Source organism: Fundulus heteroclitus, chromosome 1 (assembly GCF_011125445.2).
Source record: "Fundulus heteroclitus isolate FHET01 chromosome 1, MU-UCD_Fhet_4.1, whole genome shotgun sequence".
NCBI lineage: Eukaryota > Metazoa > Chordata > Actinopteri > Cyprinodontiformes > Fundulidae > Fundulus > Fundulus heteroclitus.
Window position 1 is genome coordinate 22,247,691 of NC_046361.1, and position 19,441 is coordinate 22,267,131.

At 39.0% G+C, this 19,441-nt stretch overlaps 1 protein-coding gene across 1 annotated transcript; it reads left to right on the forward strand.

The window, feature by feature from the left end:
- The first annotated feature begins 1,919 nt into the window (after positions 1 to 1,919).
- copz1 (COPI coat complex subunit zeta 1) lies at positions 1,920 to 7,478 on the forward strand. The gene is made up of 9 exons (XM_012866580.3): positions 1,920 to 2,060; positions 2,470 to 2,538; positions 4,517 to 4,598; positions 4,721 to 4,812; positions 5,152 to 5,207; positions 5,298 to 5,375; positions 6,144 to 6,195; positions 6,291 to 6,329; positions 7,003 to 7,478. The coding sequence occupies exons 1-9, from the start codon at positions 2,043 to 2,045 to the stop codon at positions 7,048 to 7,050; spliced, it is 534 nt and encodes a 177-aa protein (XP_012722034.1). The 5' UTR covers positions 1,920 to 2,042; the 3' UTR covers positions 7,051 to 7,478.
- Positions 7,479 to 19,441: the final 11,963 nt, after the last annotated feature.

Genomic DNA, 19,441 nt, shown 5'->3' on the forward strand with positions numbered 1-19,441 from the left:
TAGGAATGGTTTGAGGATCACAACAGCAACTTTTAGGTGTTGACTTGTACTCAGAATTCCTAATTTTTATGACAATCAAGCATCTGTGGGATATGCTATAACAACAGGTCTGATCCATGAAGGCTTGATCTTTAAAGAAACATAAAGGAACTGCTGCTAACATCCTGGTGCCAGTTAGAGCAGCACACCTTCAGAGGTCCAATGGAGTAAATTGCTTGATGGGTACAGGGATGTTTTGGCAGCAAAAGAGGAGGCAATCCACAATGAGGCATAAAGTCACAACTTTATAGCTGGATTGTGTTTTTTTTTTCACTTTCACTGAATTTGATTGTTTTAGAACAAAATAAAATAGAATAGCCATTAGATACAAAATATATTTAACTCTCAGCAACACTGATTTACAATCAGTTTTACATGCTGTTGTACAAATAGAATAGACAACAAGTGGAAACTATAGGCAATTAGCAAGACCTCCAAATAAAGGAGTGGTTCTGCAGGTGGTGACCACAGACCACTTCTTGGTTCCTCTGCTTTCTGGCTGATGTTTTGGTCACTTTTGAATGCTGGTGGTGCTTTCACTCTAGTGGTAGCATGAGACGGAGTCTACAAACCACACAAGTGGCTCAGGTAGTGCAGCTCATCCAGCATGGCACATCAATGTGAGCTGTGGCAAGAAGGTTTGCTGTGTCTGTCAGCGTAGGGTCCAGAGCATGGAGGCGCTACCAGGAGACAGGCCAGTACATCAGGAGACGTGGAGGAGGCCGCAGGAGGGCAACAACCCTGCAGCAGGACCGCTACCTCAGCCTTTGTGCAAGGAGGAACAGCAGGAGCATTGCCAGAGCCCTGCAGAATGACCTCCAGCAGGCCACAAATGTGCACGTCTCTGCTCAAGCGATCAGAAACAGTCTCCATGAGGGTGGTATGAGGGCTCGACGTCCACAGGTGGGGGTTATGCTTACAGCCCAACACCGTGCAGGACGTTTGGCATTGGCCAGAGAACACCAACATTGGCAAATTTGCCACTAAAGCTCTGTGCTCTCCACAGATGAAAGCAGGTTCACACTGAGCACATGTGACAGAGTTTGGAGACGCTGTGGAGAACGTTCTGCTCCCTGCAACATCCTCCAGCATGACTGGTTTTGGTGGCATTTCTTTGGAGAGCCGCACAGCCCTCCATGTGCTCGCCAGACGTAGTCTGACTGCCATTAGGTATAAAGATGAGATCCTCAGACCCATTGTGAGAGCATATGCTGGTGTTGTTGGCCCTGGGTTCCTCCTAATGCAAGACAATGTTAGACTTCACTCCATGTGGATGGAGTGTGTCACCTACTGAGCCTCGTTTTGACTTGTTTTAAAGACATTTGGTACATTAAAGCTGGATCCGCATGTAGTGTGTTTTTCCACTTTAATTTTGAGTGTGGCTCCAACTCCAGACCTCCATGGGTTAATACATTTTGATTTCCATTAATAATTTTTGTCTGATTTTCTTGTCAGCACATTCAACCATGTATTAAACTACTTTGTAAATAACAAAGTATTTAATAAGAATATTTCATTCATTCAGATTTAGGAAGTTATTTTATTGTTCCCTTTTTGAGCTGTGTACCTGTGTGTGTGTGTGTGTGTGTGTGTGTATATATATATATATATATATATATATATATATATAGAGAGAGAGAGAGAGAGAGAGAGAGAGAGAGAGAGAGAGAGAGAGAGAGAGAGAGAGAGAGAGAGAGAGAGAGAGAGAGAGAGAGAGAGAGAGAGGTTTTGTGCAAATACATCATTGGATTGAAGAAGTTCCGCTCTATGAAAAAATATCTATATATTGCTATTGGAATATGTAAAATAGTCGTTAAGGGTGTGTCATGTAGCTTTCAAATCAAGCACAACGCTCTTTAATGGCTTACGCACGTACGTTCAGTGACCTATGACCTGTACGTACGCATGACGTCAGGAGCTGCGTCAGCCAATAGGGAAGAGGCTCTTTTTGGACGTAGTACACTAGTGCTAGCCGGGTATCTGGTTTGCTAACGAGAGAGAAGATGGATTCTCCCATACTGGTATAGTTTCCTCGTGTATTGTCTCGTCACATTGTAATGTTTTTTAATCAAATAACTTGTTTTAGTTGTTATATCTCCATACCTCTACACATAAATGCGGTCATAATGGAGCTAAGTCGACACAGAGCTAACTAGTGTAAGTTGGCTAACCAGTCAGTTAGCTTCCCCGTTTGTTGCTGATGTGGAAGTGCAGCGTCCTTTTTACGACCCGCTGAACATGCTAGTTTGACAATAGTTTATAACCAATTTAAAGGCTTAATTGTGTGCCATGAATTTAATTAGCAATTTAATTTCGGCTCTGGTGTAGTTCGTTTTGTTTTAATCTAGCTGTTCTAATCTGACATATGTTTATCATTTCTGAAGTGATCGGTTAAGACTAATACCGTAGGTGTTTTTTTTGTCTTTACAGGAACCTTCCTTGCACACCGTCAAAGCTGTACTGATTCTGGACAACGATGGAGACAGGCTTTATGCCAAGGTAATACTTTTGGTTATTACATGTTTATTATAACCGAGATTTAGTTCATTAAATCAAAACTGATTATTTCTAGTAAACACTATCTAAAATTACATATATCCAATAACGGTGAACTACCTTTCTTTTTATAGGAAAAGCATTTGTTTTTGTTAAAACCTAAATCAACAATGGATCGACAGATCAGCCAAATACAAGGATGACAAAAAACAAAACAGCATAGCCTGTTTCCTTGAAACAATAACCATAATTTTCAGGAAACAGGTTCTGTTCAATACAAATTTAGGTCAGTGAATTACATACTTGCGGTAAATTTAACAGCTGACCTGCAGTCTTATGCAATTCACAAAGGATTGACCTAGTTAAAATAAATAAATAAAAACAAAATAATAATAATAATCACAATTTAAAATTGAGCAGCTCTGTCCAGTAAGGGCCAAGATGTTCTACTTTTCATTGATGATGTGTGTATACTGTAATTAGCCTTTTCCATACCGTACTTATTTCTAAAGGACTTAAAATACAACATGGCTGGTGACCAAAGTGCTGTACAAATATAAAAACCAAGAACAACAATTAAACATTTTAAACAAATAGGGTAAAAAATATAAATCCAAAACATCACAAATGAAAGGAAAGAGCGCAATATCAAGACACAGATATTAACTCACTCTGGGTTGAAAGCCACAGAGAAGAGTGTGTTTTCAAACAAGGTTTAAAAACAGAAAGAGATGGGGCTTGCCTGACCATCAGCGGCAGCACATTACACAATTTAGGAGCCAGACCTGCAAATGCTCTGTCGCCTCGGGATTTATAAAAAGTTTTCGGAACTGCTAAAAGCATCTGGTCAGACAATCTAAGAGCACGTGATGGCATATAAAGGTGCAACAGTTCAGACAAATAAGAAGACCATTCAAAGACCTAAAAACAAACAAAGGAACTTTGAAAGGGATTTAACACTGAATAGGAAGCCAATGAAGGGATGCCAAAACCGGAGTTATGTGCTCTTGCTTACCTGTACCAGTTAAAAATTGTGCAGCAGCATTTTTCACCAGCTGTAATCATAAGAGGGAGGCCTGACTAACTCTGATCAAAACGGTGTTGCAGTAATCCAGGCGTGAAGTAAGAAAAGCGCGGATCACTGTTTCTAAGTGAGGCCTAGAAAGGAAGGGTGCCTCAGTTGAAAGAAAGACGACTTAACCACGGTGTTGACGTGACTGTCAAATTTCAGGCAGGGTCCATTTTCACCCCAACATTTGTGACTGAATCTGCTCTTTTAAGGGTTGTTATATTGCTTCTGTGCGTATTTCAAACATAGTGCAAGCCATAGTATTTTTTTTCAGTTGCACAAGCAAAGCTGGCTGTAAGGTTGAAAGACGGATGTGGTTGAAAACAAACACAATCAACATAAAACTGTACAAAACCACTTTTAAGTGAACCCACTTATTATGATGGCTGTTTTTATGCTTCTTTGTATTGAAAATGTTTTAGTGTGATTAAAAAGTTAAGTAAATCGGTGTATGTTATGCTTTTTACACTAAACGCTGATTTTTGCCTTTATGTTTTTATATAGAAATAACCAAAACATCTTCAGTTTAAATGTTACTTTGCTGAAAACCAATCCAATTACTAATTATAAATATTATTATATTTTTTTATTATATGTCATTAAAAATAAACTGCATGACGCCTTTTTGATTGAATGTTCTGTCGTTAAACATGCGTATGAGGAAGTTTCTACACATATTCAAAACGTGCACTCTCTTTGAAGACCGTGTTGAAATAAGCTTGTGTCCAAAGTAAAAGAAAACCTGAACGGCAAGCAAGGTCACAAAAATGATTAAGACTTTGACAACGTACCTATTTTTATTATTCATGAAGATTAATTGACCTGCTGAACAAAAAAATCCAAGCTTATAGGTTCAGAGAGTTTAAAGATTCAGATATTAAAGCAATATCTCTGTTTCAAATCCATCTGCAGTATTACGACGACACGTACCCAACAGTTAAGGAGCAGAAAGCTTTCGAGAAGAACATATTTAACAAGACTCACCGGACGGACAGTAAGCAATATTTGGTACTGTAAATAAAAATGTAATGCCATTGCATTGCCTCAGTTCATGTACTAAGAACGTCATCATTCTTATGGTGCTTGCTTGTGTTTCTTTTTGTTATATCTTTTAAGGTGAGATAGCATTACTGGAGGGCCTGACAGTTGTGTACAAGAGCAATATAGACCTCTTCTTTTATGTGATTGGAAGCTCACATGAAAATGAGGTAAGCTTATTGCTAGGATTGTGTAATGAACCTTTTAAGATGCAAAACACTCTGAAAAACATCTTCATTACGCGCTGTTATATATTTTTATTGATTTGTTTTATTTGTAATAGTTTGCTTTTTTTTAGGTCAGTATTTTACGTTTTGTTTTCTCTAATGACAATATTTAGCTATTCATATTGATGCGTTTAGCTTTAAAATAGTTTTGGCTTAAACGTCATTAGTATTGAAACAGTTTATGTAATGTGTGATAGAAATCCAAGCCATACTCAGTTTAGTGTGCTGAATGAGCTGAAAAGGTGTTGACATGTTTTTTTTTTTTTTTCCTGTTCTCTACAGCTTATGCTTATGGCCGTTCTAAACTGCCTTTTTGATTCCCTGAGTCAGATGTTGAGGTATTTTTTTTAGCACAATATCAGTCAAGCATTTATCAGCGTCTAGGAAACTATTGCTTAAAATACCTGTATTTATTTTTCTTTGTGCAGAAAAAATGTTGAGAGGAGAGCTTTGCTGGAGAATATGGAGGGACTCTTCTTGGCTGTGGATGAAATCGTGGATGGAGGGTACGTACAAAACTTTGGCAGCATGAAACATTTGACGGCACGTTTCGTTTGTCTTAATGGTGCATAGCCACGTTACTTGACGTTTTTTAAATCATACGTCAATAACTCTGGTTGCATACAAAGCTTTTATGAAATATTATCGCATCCTGCGGGCGTATTAGTTATTTTCCTGTTTTATGCTTTGCTTTTGCTCAGTTTGTTAGTAAATAAAGCCTTTCGTGATTATTTATAATAACAACAGAAGTATGACAGTGCATGTGCAGAAGGGGATTAACAGGGAAGCAGCTAACGGCTATTAGCATCTCCCAGCGAGCTGTCAGTAAACGTCCTTATTAATACTGTGATAATAGTAATAGCTATGCTCTTCTTAGCATCTTAAATACAAAAATTCTAAATAGATCGATTGATTGGTTCTTATCTTGATGCTGTGTGTCTGTTTCCGTTTATTTCCGTCTGATATGAGGCTCTTAGAGTTGTTGTAGATCGGTTTATTTAATTAATGCTGCCAGTAGATGGCGCCACGTCTGTTACTATCTGCTCATCGCGTCTGATGAGGTGGTTGTGTTTTTTTTAGGCTTAAAATGACCATCAAAACACAATCAGGACGGACGCTTGGAGTATATAGCCTTGTTTGATCATAATCAACTGGAATTTGGTCTTTCTGGTATAGGCATATAACGTGGCTATATACCTTTTAAAAGATGAATTGGACTGTAGCCTCGTATTTGCGTCTCTAATCATTTGTGGATCTCTTTGTGTCGCCCACAGGGTGATCTTGGAGAGTGACCCACAGCAGGTTGTGCACCGTGTGGCCCTTAGAGTAAGCTCTGCTCACTATCTTTCCTTCTGGAAACATTCAGCAGAGTTTGATCTTGGTTTGGGGAACTGTAAATCTAATATTCTTTTTTCTTGCAGGGTGATGATGTACCGTTGACAGAGCAGACAGTCACCCAGGTAAGAAAAATACGCTGTCTCTGCTGCACATGTTTAAAGATCCATTAGATTATTGACTTTTAAAAGTCATTATTATGGAATCTGGAATAAAAGGGCGATGTCTTGCATCAGTGTCCTCTTCTCCATGCTTTGTCACTCGCCTTGAGGCTGCCGGGTTTTTTTTTTTTTTGTTGCCTTATATGCACAATGGTGTGCATGAGAGCTAATTATTCAGTGGGCAGGCAGAAGGTAGCCAGCGGTGGTTCCTGTCTTTTAGTTTCTACGCCGCTCTGTCTGTCTGTGGGTGTGAGCACTTCTTGATTAATGTTGTCATTTAGGAGGTCTGAGACCGGCCAACGCCATTCCATCTATTGGGATGATTAATAGCCGTGTCCAGTCTTGATGCTTTATGGTTATGATTTGGCTTTCATTCAATCAATTAAGATGATTAATTAGGGCTTCGTCATTTCTTTTCATTTATATCACTTAGTCATTTTTTTTTTTTTAGTTGAATATTTTTAGAAAGTACTACTTCATTTTTTATCATTACACGGGGGTAGATTAATTTAGTTTGTTTTGGTTCACTTAAATGTTTGTTGCTACCGTGGTTTGTAGTCTGCAGTGTCTAAAAACCCATACTGTAAAGAACAATTAAACGTTTCTGCTTCCAATTAAAAGCATTTCTCTTTCGCAGGTGCTTCAGTCTGCCAAAGAACAGATCAAGTGGTCACTTCTCCGATAATTGTCTTTACTCCATTGCAACCAGGGAGCCGCTGCTCGGCACATGGCACTGATCGCCTCCTCCCCCCTCTGGTTCAGTCAAAGCTGTGAGCAGCACAAACGACTGATCCAGTCATACTTTCGGACTTCTACTTTATAAAGTTTCTGTTTTCCTAATTTTTTGCTGTCTTTCCGCTCTGTTTTTATGATCAAAGTGAAGATAAAAATGTGTACATTCCAGTAATGACTGGCCTGTTTGGTTGATTTTGAGTTTTTTTTTTTCTTCATTTTTTTTTTCTTTCAAAAGAGTATCTACGAATGTGATATAGTGATAAACATCACAATCTCTGACACATTCCTCGTGTTGCTCTATCCTGATAAATAATACTTTGAACAGCATGCGGTCATCCACAGATCACTGTAAAATGAATAAAGTGGTGTTAAAATTTACATTCGTGTTAAATATCTGCAACCAGTACTGGCAGTCTTTCCCCAATGTTTTGCATTTATTTCCTAAATAGTTTATTAGTTGTCACTATTGTATCAACTGTTCTGTTTTCCAGAATGTTACATGGTGGGAAAAACATAAAGCTTTGCAGCTCCATGTGGATTTAATGTATCTTTAAATCCTTATTAGTTACGCTTTCACAATTTTTGGTATTTGTGTAGCTTGACCAAAGCAGGACCTTCTTACTGAAGTGCAAGTGCTCCATCTCCTGGTATTATGATGGAATTACAAGGCTAATTTACTAAAGTATATTTAGGACTGGAGTAAATTCATTCTTGCAGCAATAATCAAAAGCTCATGTTTTTTTGTAAAATGAGAAGTTTTTAAGGAAGTATTATATGCGTGTCTTTCCATTGTTCATCCATATACACTCACCAGTCACCCTTTATTAATTTAAATATTTATGAAGGGGCGGGCAGAGAGAAAAGCCATGACATCCAACTCAAAGCTGATGTGCGGTACATTCTTACAAACATTTTCTGCTGTCTGCCAGTTGAGTCCAGATTTTCTCTTTCAAATCCCCCCCCCCCCCCCCCCCCCTTTTTAACAGATATTTGCTTATGCAGCAAATTGATCTCAGCATAAATTGAACTCCAACAGGTCAAAGTACATTCTCATGTACTCTACTCTCCTTCAAAAGCATGTAGATTAGTTTATAATATTTACCTCCTTGGTAAAATATATTTTAGAAATATATGGAAGCTGAAAAATACAAAACAGTTACTTTGCATTTTAAAAAAAAAAAGAGGTGAAGGATTAACTAACTGGTTTAGGGCTTTTTTTTTATTTTATTTTTTACAATCATCTCTGTAATAGCATTTAATAGAAAACATTAGCCTGACCATATTATTTTGGCTCTGCTCCATCTTATCACTCCTTGAGTGTGTGCCTCTTTATGTCAGCGCATAGCCTGAATGAAGGGCTAAGCTGATGCTACCGGCTAAGTGTTCACTGCACAAAAGTAATAAGGAAGAGGATGGTAATTATTATAAATGGACTCCATTAATGCACGAGTTTACTGTTATCACACCAGTTTGCTGGTATGAGGACAGCCTGTCTCGGTGTGTGGCTCCAGCGCTGGACGTGGGGGCAGGAGGGAGGGGGTTTGAAGGTTAAAAAGGACGAAGCCAGCTCAAGTAGACGGCAGCAAATGTAATTAGATAAAATCCCAGCAAGGGCACAGCAATGAAGAGAGAGGGTTACAACAGAATCCCACCCAGGTTGCTTTGTCCAACTTCTCACTTTTCATTCGAGATGGGCCTGCAGTGCGATCGGCAGCTCAGTGACTTGCTGTCATCCAGTAATTACAGTTGCACCATCATAAAAAGCAGCCAGGTAATTTATTTTAATTATACAAGAATGAGTACAGCAGTTAGAAGCGCCATGGCCTGACATACTGTACATAACGTGCAGTAAAATTGTCAGAGACGTGTGCATTAGAGTCTTGTAATTGATCGATGCATACAGTGAAGGAGTCGGTCCTTTCTCTTGCCACCGTGTGTGTTTGTGGGGAAGGGGCAGGCTTTGTAAATTAGTCAATAAATTTTCCTCATCTGCAAGCTTACAGAGTCTTTATGTCATAGTCAATGGGCCCCATCACCCATCCAATAGCATGTCCAGGTAAACGGTCACAATGCACGCAAACTATGCATACATGGAGCAGTACTTACAGCGCCATGCACAATTACTGGCACCCCTTATAAAGAGGTGTACAAAACTTTTAGGTTTTATGGTAGCAGCATATTCTCCCACAGTTTCAACCTTTAATTTGAGTACATTAATTCAGTGAGAGAAAAACATCCAATCTTAAGAAACAATTTTTTTTTAAGGAAGATCAATGATGAGGCATATTTATTTGTATAGCACCATTCATACACACGACCATTCAAAGTGGTCTACAGGGAAAAGTAAAGGAACAGGTCAACAAATTTACATTAAAAACGATACATTAAGAAATAATTGCAGCAATTTATGCATCACATAAGAGGACGGAAACGCTAAACTGCAAATATAGAACAAATATGCAGAATGAGTTAAAATGAACTGCAGTTTCTGGGGAACATATAAACATGTAAACTAAATGCCCCCCTAGACTTCTAGTGACCCAACAAACCCTGGAAAATAAATGTACCTGAACACTTTTCATAACCGATGGTTTACTTTTTCAAGTTCATCTCAATGTGTAAGAACTTCTGATTTCCCTGCGGTGGAAAGATGACATCTCAAAGAGATTTAAGTACCTTAGATACTCTTCAAAATGGGAAAGACAAGAAATATGACATTCAGGTTGCCTAAAGCAGTTGCACGTTGATCATCACAAGTCCTAAAAGGCCTCCTAGAAAACATTTACTTTTCTAAACTTGCCATATACAGCTGGAATAATAATCTAAACCAGGGGTGTCAAACATACGACCCGTGGGCCGGTTCCGGCCCGCCGAACAATTTAGTCCGGCCCGGTGGCTAAATGCATTATCATTATTCAACAACAACAAAAAACAAGTGTCCTGTCTGGCAATGTGACAATAAGAATTGTCGTCTTAATGCCAAAAAGAGCTCATTAGATTTGACTTTCGCAAGTGGAGCAGTACTGCTTTTGCCATAGTGCTCCGCTTGATTTATAAATGTGAATAGTTTTATTATGATTCATGCGGGGAATATCTCAAATGATATGGACACTACAATGGCAAAGTAGGAGAGGAAAGGAAGAACAAGAAGAAAAAAAAAGTGAAAGAAAGAGAAGACAAAAGGAAGAGAATGATAAAACAATTATTGAAAAAAAACATGTATTTCGTTTAATAGAAAATCTGCAGTTCCTATGTTGTCCACGAGGGGCGCTGTGTTTTAATCAGCAGATGGTAGCACTGAGCTTCAGATGCGAAAAATTGATTTTAAATAATCTTAATTTTTATCTCTTTGATGCATTTTGTCATGTAGGACAGTGTTTTTAAGTTCCAAAAAAATTTGAATAAATGTTTTTCAACATTGTATAATCACTGTGATCAGTTCTTATGCATAATGCACTTAACTAAATATTTAACTGAGTAAAAGTATTGTTGAAATTGCACATACTTTTCTTAAAAACGCTGAGGTTATTCATTATATATTGTGTAAATGTGAAATTCAATTAATATAAAAATCTACAACAAGTCCATTTTTATTAGTTCTATTTAACCTTGCAAAGAGTTTACTCGTGTGGCCCTCTTGAGATCAGATTAAGCTGTATGCGGCCCCTAAACCAAAATGAGTTTGACACCCCTGATCTAAACGGTTAAAACAATGAGAATTGTGACCAACAGGGCTGGACAAAGACCAAAGTTTATCTAACCATCACACCGAGTGATGAGAATGGGGAAGAAAATAAAAATAAAAAATACTCCATGGCTGACTGCTCAGGGACTGTATCAAAGGACTCTCTAAGTCGCCAAGTCTCCATAGCAACCTATCACAATACGGCTTTTACGCACGTCTGCCAGGGGTGCTAATAATTATCGAGCGTGCTGCATTATTAAAAGAGCTGTAGAGCAAGATCTAAATGAAATAAATGACAAATATAAAACCGTTTGAAGAAAATCACAATGATCTAATATCTACCTATTTCACAACAAAGCAGATCACATCCACAATAATTTACAAGGGGGCAAAAAAAAGGGTTCAGAAACTTGTTTGCATGGCACAAAACCCTGGTTTCTGTCAGAGAACTATAGGAAGCTCATCTAGCTTTTACAAACAGAATACGAGTTAATTAAGTTTCCTGGCAGCAGAACAAGACATCTGTGCAACATATACCTAGACACGACAACAAAAAAGAAAAAGAAAAAAAAAACTCAACAATAACCAGGATGCAGGACGCACACATAAACATTTAGAAATAGGTCATTAAAAGCTGCTCAAAGTGCATGCAGTTGTAAATGTGTGCATGCAGAGAGTAGAGCAGATATGCGCCCAGGTCTGCTCCCCCCCTTTGCCTTTGCAGCAGCATTGTGGCAGCCTGACATGGTTTATGGCCCCAGTTGCCCTCTCTGGCTCTGTTTATGGATTCCCATAGAAAAAAGAATCATGGCCACTCCAAGGAAAGCCAGCCAAAAACAACACCTCCACCATTGCACTCTTGCCTGCCTTTGCCATAACTCAACCCACTATTTATGTTTCTAGAAAAAAGGAGAAAAAAGTTTTCATGGTAATGGCATAAGACGACTGTAAATTCTGATGATAATGCTTAATTTTTTTGTGTCATTGTAAAATAAAAATGTCACCACATTTGTGTGGTTTATTGGACGTCGTTATAAGTTGGTGAAAAAAAAAAACCCCAACATTTATTTCTTAGTATACCTGTAAGATTTAGGTCATGAAAAAGGCTCAACCCTGATTGGATAATGAAATCACACCACCAAGGGAATTGTTAGTTGAAGAAATATCCCACCTGATGTGTTTTGCTTGGGCTTTTTTTATTTTTATTTTTATTTTTTTTACAAGTTCTCCTGCTTGTAACATTTTTTATTTTTTTTTCAGAAAGCGTCAGATTGGAAGAAGATTGAGGAAGCTCTCTTTTCTGGCTTCACTCAAATGCACCATGAGCATGCAAGGGCTTCTTCCTGGCTAAAATAAATAAATAAAATAAATCCCTCCAGCGTTAAGCCTTGTTTAGGTTTGTTCTGCTGCAGGGGGAATTCCTCTGGGTTCTGAACTTGCACAACTGGGCCACATCTGGTTGGATGGGCTCAACTGGACTCTGGTCCACCCCCTCCTCCAGACCCCCACAGGCAGGCTGCAGTCCAGGCTTGCGACTGATGGAGGCGAGTCACACTGCTGTTCTCAGTCAGCACAAATTTAGGTCTGGATACGATGCAAAAGAGCACTAAAGAAGGGCCATCAGTCAGTTTTTATTGTAAACAGTCAACATCAGACACAAACATGGTGGTTGTAAACCTTTATGAGGTCTATTCCTTAGCTCCAATTGCATCTGGAAGTAAAAAAAAAACAAAACAAATTTTTTTTCTGCAGTGAAGAACAAATCCCTTTGCTATTTTGCTACAGTATTTGCATATTTATTGATTTTTATCTTTTTTCCCAGTCTTTTAAGATTGCAAATGTCATAGATCTTCCGTGCATACCTCCACCTTCAGTATCCTCCCTCATTCACTTTTCCTCCCTCTCTCCCTCCATGCCTCCCTCCCTCCCTCCCCATGGATTCCCCCAACCACACCAAGACACCGTTAACAGAGCACCCCAGACAGATTTACAGCCATCGTCTTTCCATTGGCCGCCACCGTGACAGCCGAGATTTAACGCCGCCTCCTCATTGGCCAAAGCGGGACAGGTTAATTTACGGCTGTGCTGTGATTTGATGCCTCCTGCCTTTGAAGTGAGTTACTGCTCTGTCGCTCATAGCACACAGAAACGGTGTCAGGTTGCAATCGTAAAAATCGTATCCCTGAAGGGAGGTGGCACTGGAGTACAATAGTCCTTATATCACTGGAGCTTCTTGCAAGCAAAGAAGTAGAACCGAGAAGAAGAAGAAAAAAAAAAAAAAAAAAAAAGAGAGGTCTCCAAGTACCAAGTTCTTCATTTAAAAAAAGCCTTGAATAAAACATCATGTCTGTGCCCAGGAGAGCAATCCGCTTAGGATGCAAAACGAAGGAAAAAGTGATTTTTCATCTCTGCAGACGCAAGAATGTGTTATTCCTGCCTCTTCTGTTTCTCTTGAAAGTTTTCTCCACTCATTCCAAATCCCTCTAACCCTTTTATTGCGTACATTTTGATAACTTTTCTCAGGATTCGAATACTTCTTCAGGCACGTCCTCAGTTCAACAGTCACTAACATCTAGCACATGCCACTGCTTCCCTTTCTGAGAGCCATTCCTTGTCACCGTTACTAGCATCATTCTCTCTGACTTCGGTAACTCCAAAAACCTCCCTGCTGGTCTTTAATTTAGTAAAGTTGAAGTGCAGTATGTGTGTCATAAATGCACTGACAGTACACAGTTAAACTGATGTGCATTGTGGTGGTGTCAAAAACTGGAAGGTCAACCAACAAAAACTGCTAAACCAGGGCTTCATGGCGGAGTAATTGTTACTGTTGCCTTGCAGCAAGAAATTTCCAAATGTTGCTCAGATCATAGCCAGAGGCCTTCCTGGATATTGTTTACGTGTTTCATGTAGCAAGCATGGGTTCTCTTCACGTAACTCAAGCTTCCTTCCCCAGACAAATAATATGCATGTTAGGCTAAACGGCCTCTTGGAATTCCCCTTAGCTCTGAATGCATGCGTCGCGTTGCCCCGCGATAGACTAGTAACTTGTCCAGCTTGTACCTCAATCCTTGGCTATTTACTGGTGGACATACATAGAAAATTGATGGATATATGCAAAACAGTTACTGCTGGGGAAACAAGAACAACATAGTATGCAGTGGACTGATAATTAATTCCTCACTGCAATATTTTTAACTAATATCTGCTCAACTAATGTCTGCTCAGTAGTTGTTCATTTGTGTAAATGATGTATATATATATATATATATATATATATATATATATATATATATATATATATATATATATATATATATATATAATTTTATTCTTTTTACCCCACAAGTATTAGTTTGAAGAACTTTCTGTGCACTTATGCTGCAGAGTAGGTGGCAGTGTATTGGGTGAAAACAACTGCGTGCAATGAAGTTTGCACGGTTGAAAGCATACCATTGACACCCACACAAATATCAGAAAAAGATTAGAGGAGTAAAATAGCTGGCTTATTCGTATTGGAAAAGTTTCTTTTTTTCCTCTCTCTTCTGATTCAAACGATCCTGAACTGGCAGGTAAATCACTTTATCTCCAGCGGTGCACGGCCGCAGTCACTTTCCATCTGCCTGTTATATCTGTTCAAGGAATACCATCATCTATCTGCAGCCTATCTCTCCATCAGCCTGACAGACAAAATCAAGATGATGCAGAAGGTGGCCCTGTAACGGCCTTGACCCGGGCAAATCTCTTAAGGGGAAATAGCACGGGTGCCCCTGCCTTGCCTATCAGCCCCGAACAAATTCACGCACCGTCTACCACCCCAACCCTGCATTTAACCCCCACCACCACCACCTTTTCACTGTCACGCGACACGGCGAGGTCGTGCGCTCAGGTGGAAAATTGTTGGAAAATAAAGAGGCAGAGGAAAGCCCTAGACTTGCCTTGTCAAGTGGGATTGCACAATTTCACGAAAGAACTTGATAACTTGGAGGTTACTCGGTTTGCCCCCCCCCCCCTGACATCGAGCCATGCAGGAGAGAGAAAACAGGTTCTACATGTTTAAGAGACGTGATCTCTCTGAACTTTAAGGGGTGATGGATTGTTTGGCGGCACTTTAAAAGAGGCTGTGACAAATATGCCTGTATAGAGTTAACCATTACTGTGGGGCCTTACTTGTACAATAATGCTACGTTCAAACCTTTAAATTAATTCCTCCGACCTGCCAGACAAATACAAATATCTGGACTTCTTTCATCTTTACACTTTTATGGTACTGAAAAAAAATGTAACCTGGAATGTAATGTTTTTTTTAAAGCTTATCATAATTTTATATATATATTGGTATTGGTATATGACTTTGTTCTTTTTATAATTATTGTTTAAAATGTAAAACAATGGGCTTTCCTCCTAGTAAGGATAATTGTGATGACCTTAAACAAAAAAATAACATTCTGTTATTCTCTCATCATGTTTTGGGTACTGATAGCGAGAGTAGCCATGCGAGCGACTCATGCACCGCTATATGATCATCAAACACATCGTGAATCATCGGATGGTAGACATTTACACCTGTACCAAATGTCATGGGAATTTATCAAATAAGTGCTCAGGCACCCCACTCAAAGCCAGAAACATCTCAATGTAAAGTAACAGGACACTTCCAGGGATTACTGCAGAAACAGCCATAATACATCCCAATAACAGATAGAGCTGACATGTTTTTAGCCAATCCATCCAGTGAATAGTGGGAACATTTCTAAAGGTGTATTTTTTTTTAGCATGGGAAAATGATACAGACTATACTTATCCACATCTGATATCTATGCTGCTTAGACCCAAGACACTTGAGCCAACGGCACAGTTTCAGTTTCTACAAATCTGGACAGGTACATTTAGGCAGGTCCAAAGTTGTTGCTTTCACTGACATTTGTTCAAGTACGCTGCATCTGGTAGAGTTAAGCTACCGGCTATTCAAACCAAGCCCCAGACAAGAGTCGACTGCAGCTATTTAAAAAACGTTGCTAACTCATGCACACATTTTGCTCGTCCAATATGAGAGAGAATAAACTGGAAGGCTTTAAAAAAAGCAATTATCCAGCATAAGTAGATATATTTTAGCCAGAGTAGATGCAGACAACTGTATGATAATATGAAGGACCGAGCCTGACAAGCACGAGGACACAGAGGTAATTTTTCAAGAAAAATGGGTTTTATTTCCTCAAAATAACAAAAGTCCGAACAATAATTATAGGGCCCTTAAAAGAGACCAAATAAAGAAACTAACTGAAGGCAAAAAATATAAAGATTAAACAAAACAAAAACTCAAACTAACTGCTCAAACAAACAAACTGACCTCCCACACAACAAACAAAGGCTGATCAGACCACACTGAGGAAGAGGGAAAGGGAGCATCTACACAACAACAAAAATAACTAAACACAGTTAACTTAAGGATTAAATTTAAATGACTAATAACTAAACAAGATTAACAAAATAAACAAATCACAAAAGCAAAAGAAAGATTATGCAAAATAAGTTAGAATGAGGACTCCATGGTCTTCCCCCTAGTGGAACTCCAGATGACAGCCAGTCTTCTGCTTCAGCCCAGGTGAAGGATCTCCCCACAACACCAGAAAAGGAAGCACAAAAATATTAAGTATTTCATCAAATTAAATATATAAAAGTTAACCAAATGTGCGCGCTACAATTGGAACTAATGTCTTTCAATATTTTCACAATAAAAATAAACAAACCAATGTATTTATGCTGCAGTATATGTATGTGAAAAGCTAAAGCGAGAAAGTGGTAGTTTGTGGGGTTACCGACTGTGTGGCCGCAGGTGTGGCCACACAGACAGGAAACAACTCCTTGAGGACTAATGGTGTGATTGATTTCCTTTAGGAATTAGAAATTTCAGAGTTGTAAGTAAAACAAAAAACATCTATCAGAACGCTTCCGGAAATTAGAGTTGGGATTTGAAAAGTTTGATGTTCTGGGCCAACGTGGAGTTTAGCTTCAATATGACTGCAACACATGTTGGATAAAGTGAAGGAAAGGAGTTAATTGTTTGATCGTGTAAATAACATTTTGAACACAGCAGTGTGCGTTCTCTATTTGTGAACATGGCTCGTGGAAACAAAATGGAGAGAAATCAGTTGTTATTGTTGTATGGCTACTGGTTTCGCTGGTGTCTGACCACAGCAACGACCAAATCCAGCAGCTCTTTGGACCTAGAGCTGCATTCATTCCTTAAACTAAGTTCAGACTCCCAACAAAAATCAAATCAAAGCAGCATAAGATGGACAGCTGAAGGATTTTTGCACACAGTTAACATGGCGACGCAAACATTGTTCAGGACAACTTATGGGTCAGCATGTAAAGACTGCGCTCAAACTTCAGACGACATTCTCCCTTGTCTTTTACTTTTCCATTGACACTGTACTTTCCTTAAATGCCAGGTATATCGACTTACCAAGGGTGGCATCAAACATTTTTATTGATTTGGTCAATCACATTTAAGTCCAGAATTTAACTAGTCCACTCCAAAACTTTCATGTTTTCCCCCTTTGGCCATTAGCTGCTGGTGGCAAAAAGCAAACCAGTTTATAATCATCACACTATCACCACCGTGTTTCACTGCAGTTATGATATTCTTGTTGTAAAACGCTGTATTAGTTGTATGTCAGATATAATTGTCCCCTAAGTCAACAGAGTATTTTCCAAAATGTCATGAAGATCACTGAGATGAAATGAGAAAGAGGCCTTTTCGTTTTTCGTTTTGGCCGGCAGTGGTTTTTGCCTTGGGACTCTCTATGATACAGATTTTGTCCAGTTCTTTTCTTGTTGTATAATTCTTAAACACTGACATTGGCTCCATCCGGATGCACCTTTTGTGTAAGGACTCTTTAGCCTAAATGGAAGTTTGTCAGCGTTCACCATGATAAGTGCTGTCTGAAAAGTGCAGTCAGTAAGGAAGCAGGTAAGAAAAGGAGCCTGTATGCTTCCTCTCACAGCTGTTTTAGCATATGAACCTCCCAATGTCCCACACCGACAATAAGGAGCTATAAGGAATCCCACAATCCTTTGTGTGACAAATCCTTTGCGTGATAAGCACAGCCCACCTGACAGAAATTAACAAAAATGTCCAGAGAGAAAAGAGCGCACACATGATAGTTATTTTTCAGAAAGCCCTAGGCCCAGATTTAACTGGCATCATCCATGTGCGTTTCCATTAACTAATGACATCGAAGTTAAAGGCTGTCCGAAATCAGCACAACAATCTAAAGGCTATATCAGGACCTGGAAGCTATAATTAGATGTTTTTGGATGGAGCCGTTCACGAAGGCAATGTTTTAGATGTTGTCTAATGTAATTTAGATGTTGTTCTATCTATGTATTCTTCTAGTTTATTTTGTGACCTCCTGGATCAGAGTTGATGCACTCATGGAGTAGTTGTGGTTGACCAGCCACTCCTAGGAAGGCTCACCACTGTTACTGGTTTGTCCTGCTGCTGTCAAATGTCTTTATGCTGGAACTTAATAACAGTCATCTTTATTTGTCATTGCAACATCGATTGTAACAAAACTTGTCCTCGACATTTAACCCAACTGTGATGGCCAAACCCATGGCCACACCTTAAAAGTCTGTACCACACATGCACTTTTCATTTACTAATCAGTATATGCACACTTTACTTTGCAATAAAACTTTATTCTTAGTTTAAATACCTGTGTTCTATTTGTAAGCGTGCACATTTAGTTCACTTTTGTACTTGGTCAATTTTCCATACCTTTTTTGTGTTTTGTTACTAATCTTTATTTCTTACCTTCCATGGTGCCTGGGAGTTTTGCCAGACAAAAGATGGCTGCCAGGGCTGAGATCAACTAAATACCGGGGAGGGTAAATTGGACTGTTCCACCTGCTTTTGCTGGAAGGGGGGATTTGTATTTTTCTTTCTTTGTTTTGTATTTCACTTAGGGTTTGTATTTAGAGGTTGTGTGTTTTTCATTGTTCTTAGATTAGTTTAGTGTCAAACTTAACTGTACTGCTTTGTTTTGTCATTTGTGAGTGTTTGTTTGGTTTTAATTACCCCTATTGTGTTAATTGGTCTGATCAGCCAGAGTGTATATATACCCTTGTGTGTCATTTGTTTGTAGGTCAGTTATGTTTGGTTGTGCCGTCAGTTAGTTTGGGCACAGTTTGCTTCAGTTAAAATTTGTGTTTCTTTTTTTGACCTCTTTTATGACTCCAGAACCCACCATTTTTGTACTTTTGGCTTTTGGGTTAAAAATAAAAACCCCAACTTTTGAATAATTTCCTGTGACTCCTCATGCATTTTTACCTCGGTCCATCACACGTGGTGTCAGGAGTGGGATCCTTCAGCTGAGGAGGCAGGTTTTTTTTTTTTTCTCCCCTTCAATTTTTGGAGTATTCCCCCACCCAACAAAAATCTTATGAGCCATGCAGAATAGTGTTCGATCAAGGAAAGGAAACAAACCAGAAACTAAAGATGGTTTGCAACAATTGGAGAGAGAGGAGGTGATGGAGGAAGGACCTTTAGTCATGGATGATGCTGAGGGTGAAGATTCAAGACAACCAACTCTGCAGGACATTGCTGGAATTCTTCAGACCTTCATGGCACAGCAGGAGGTTCGGGCTGAAC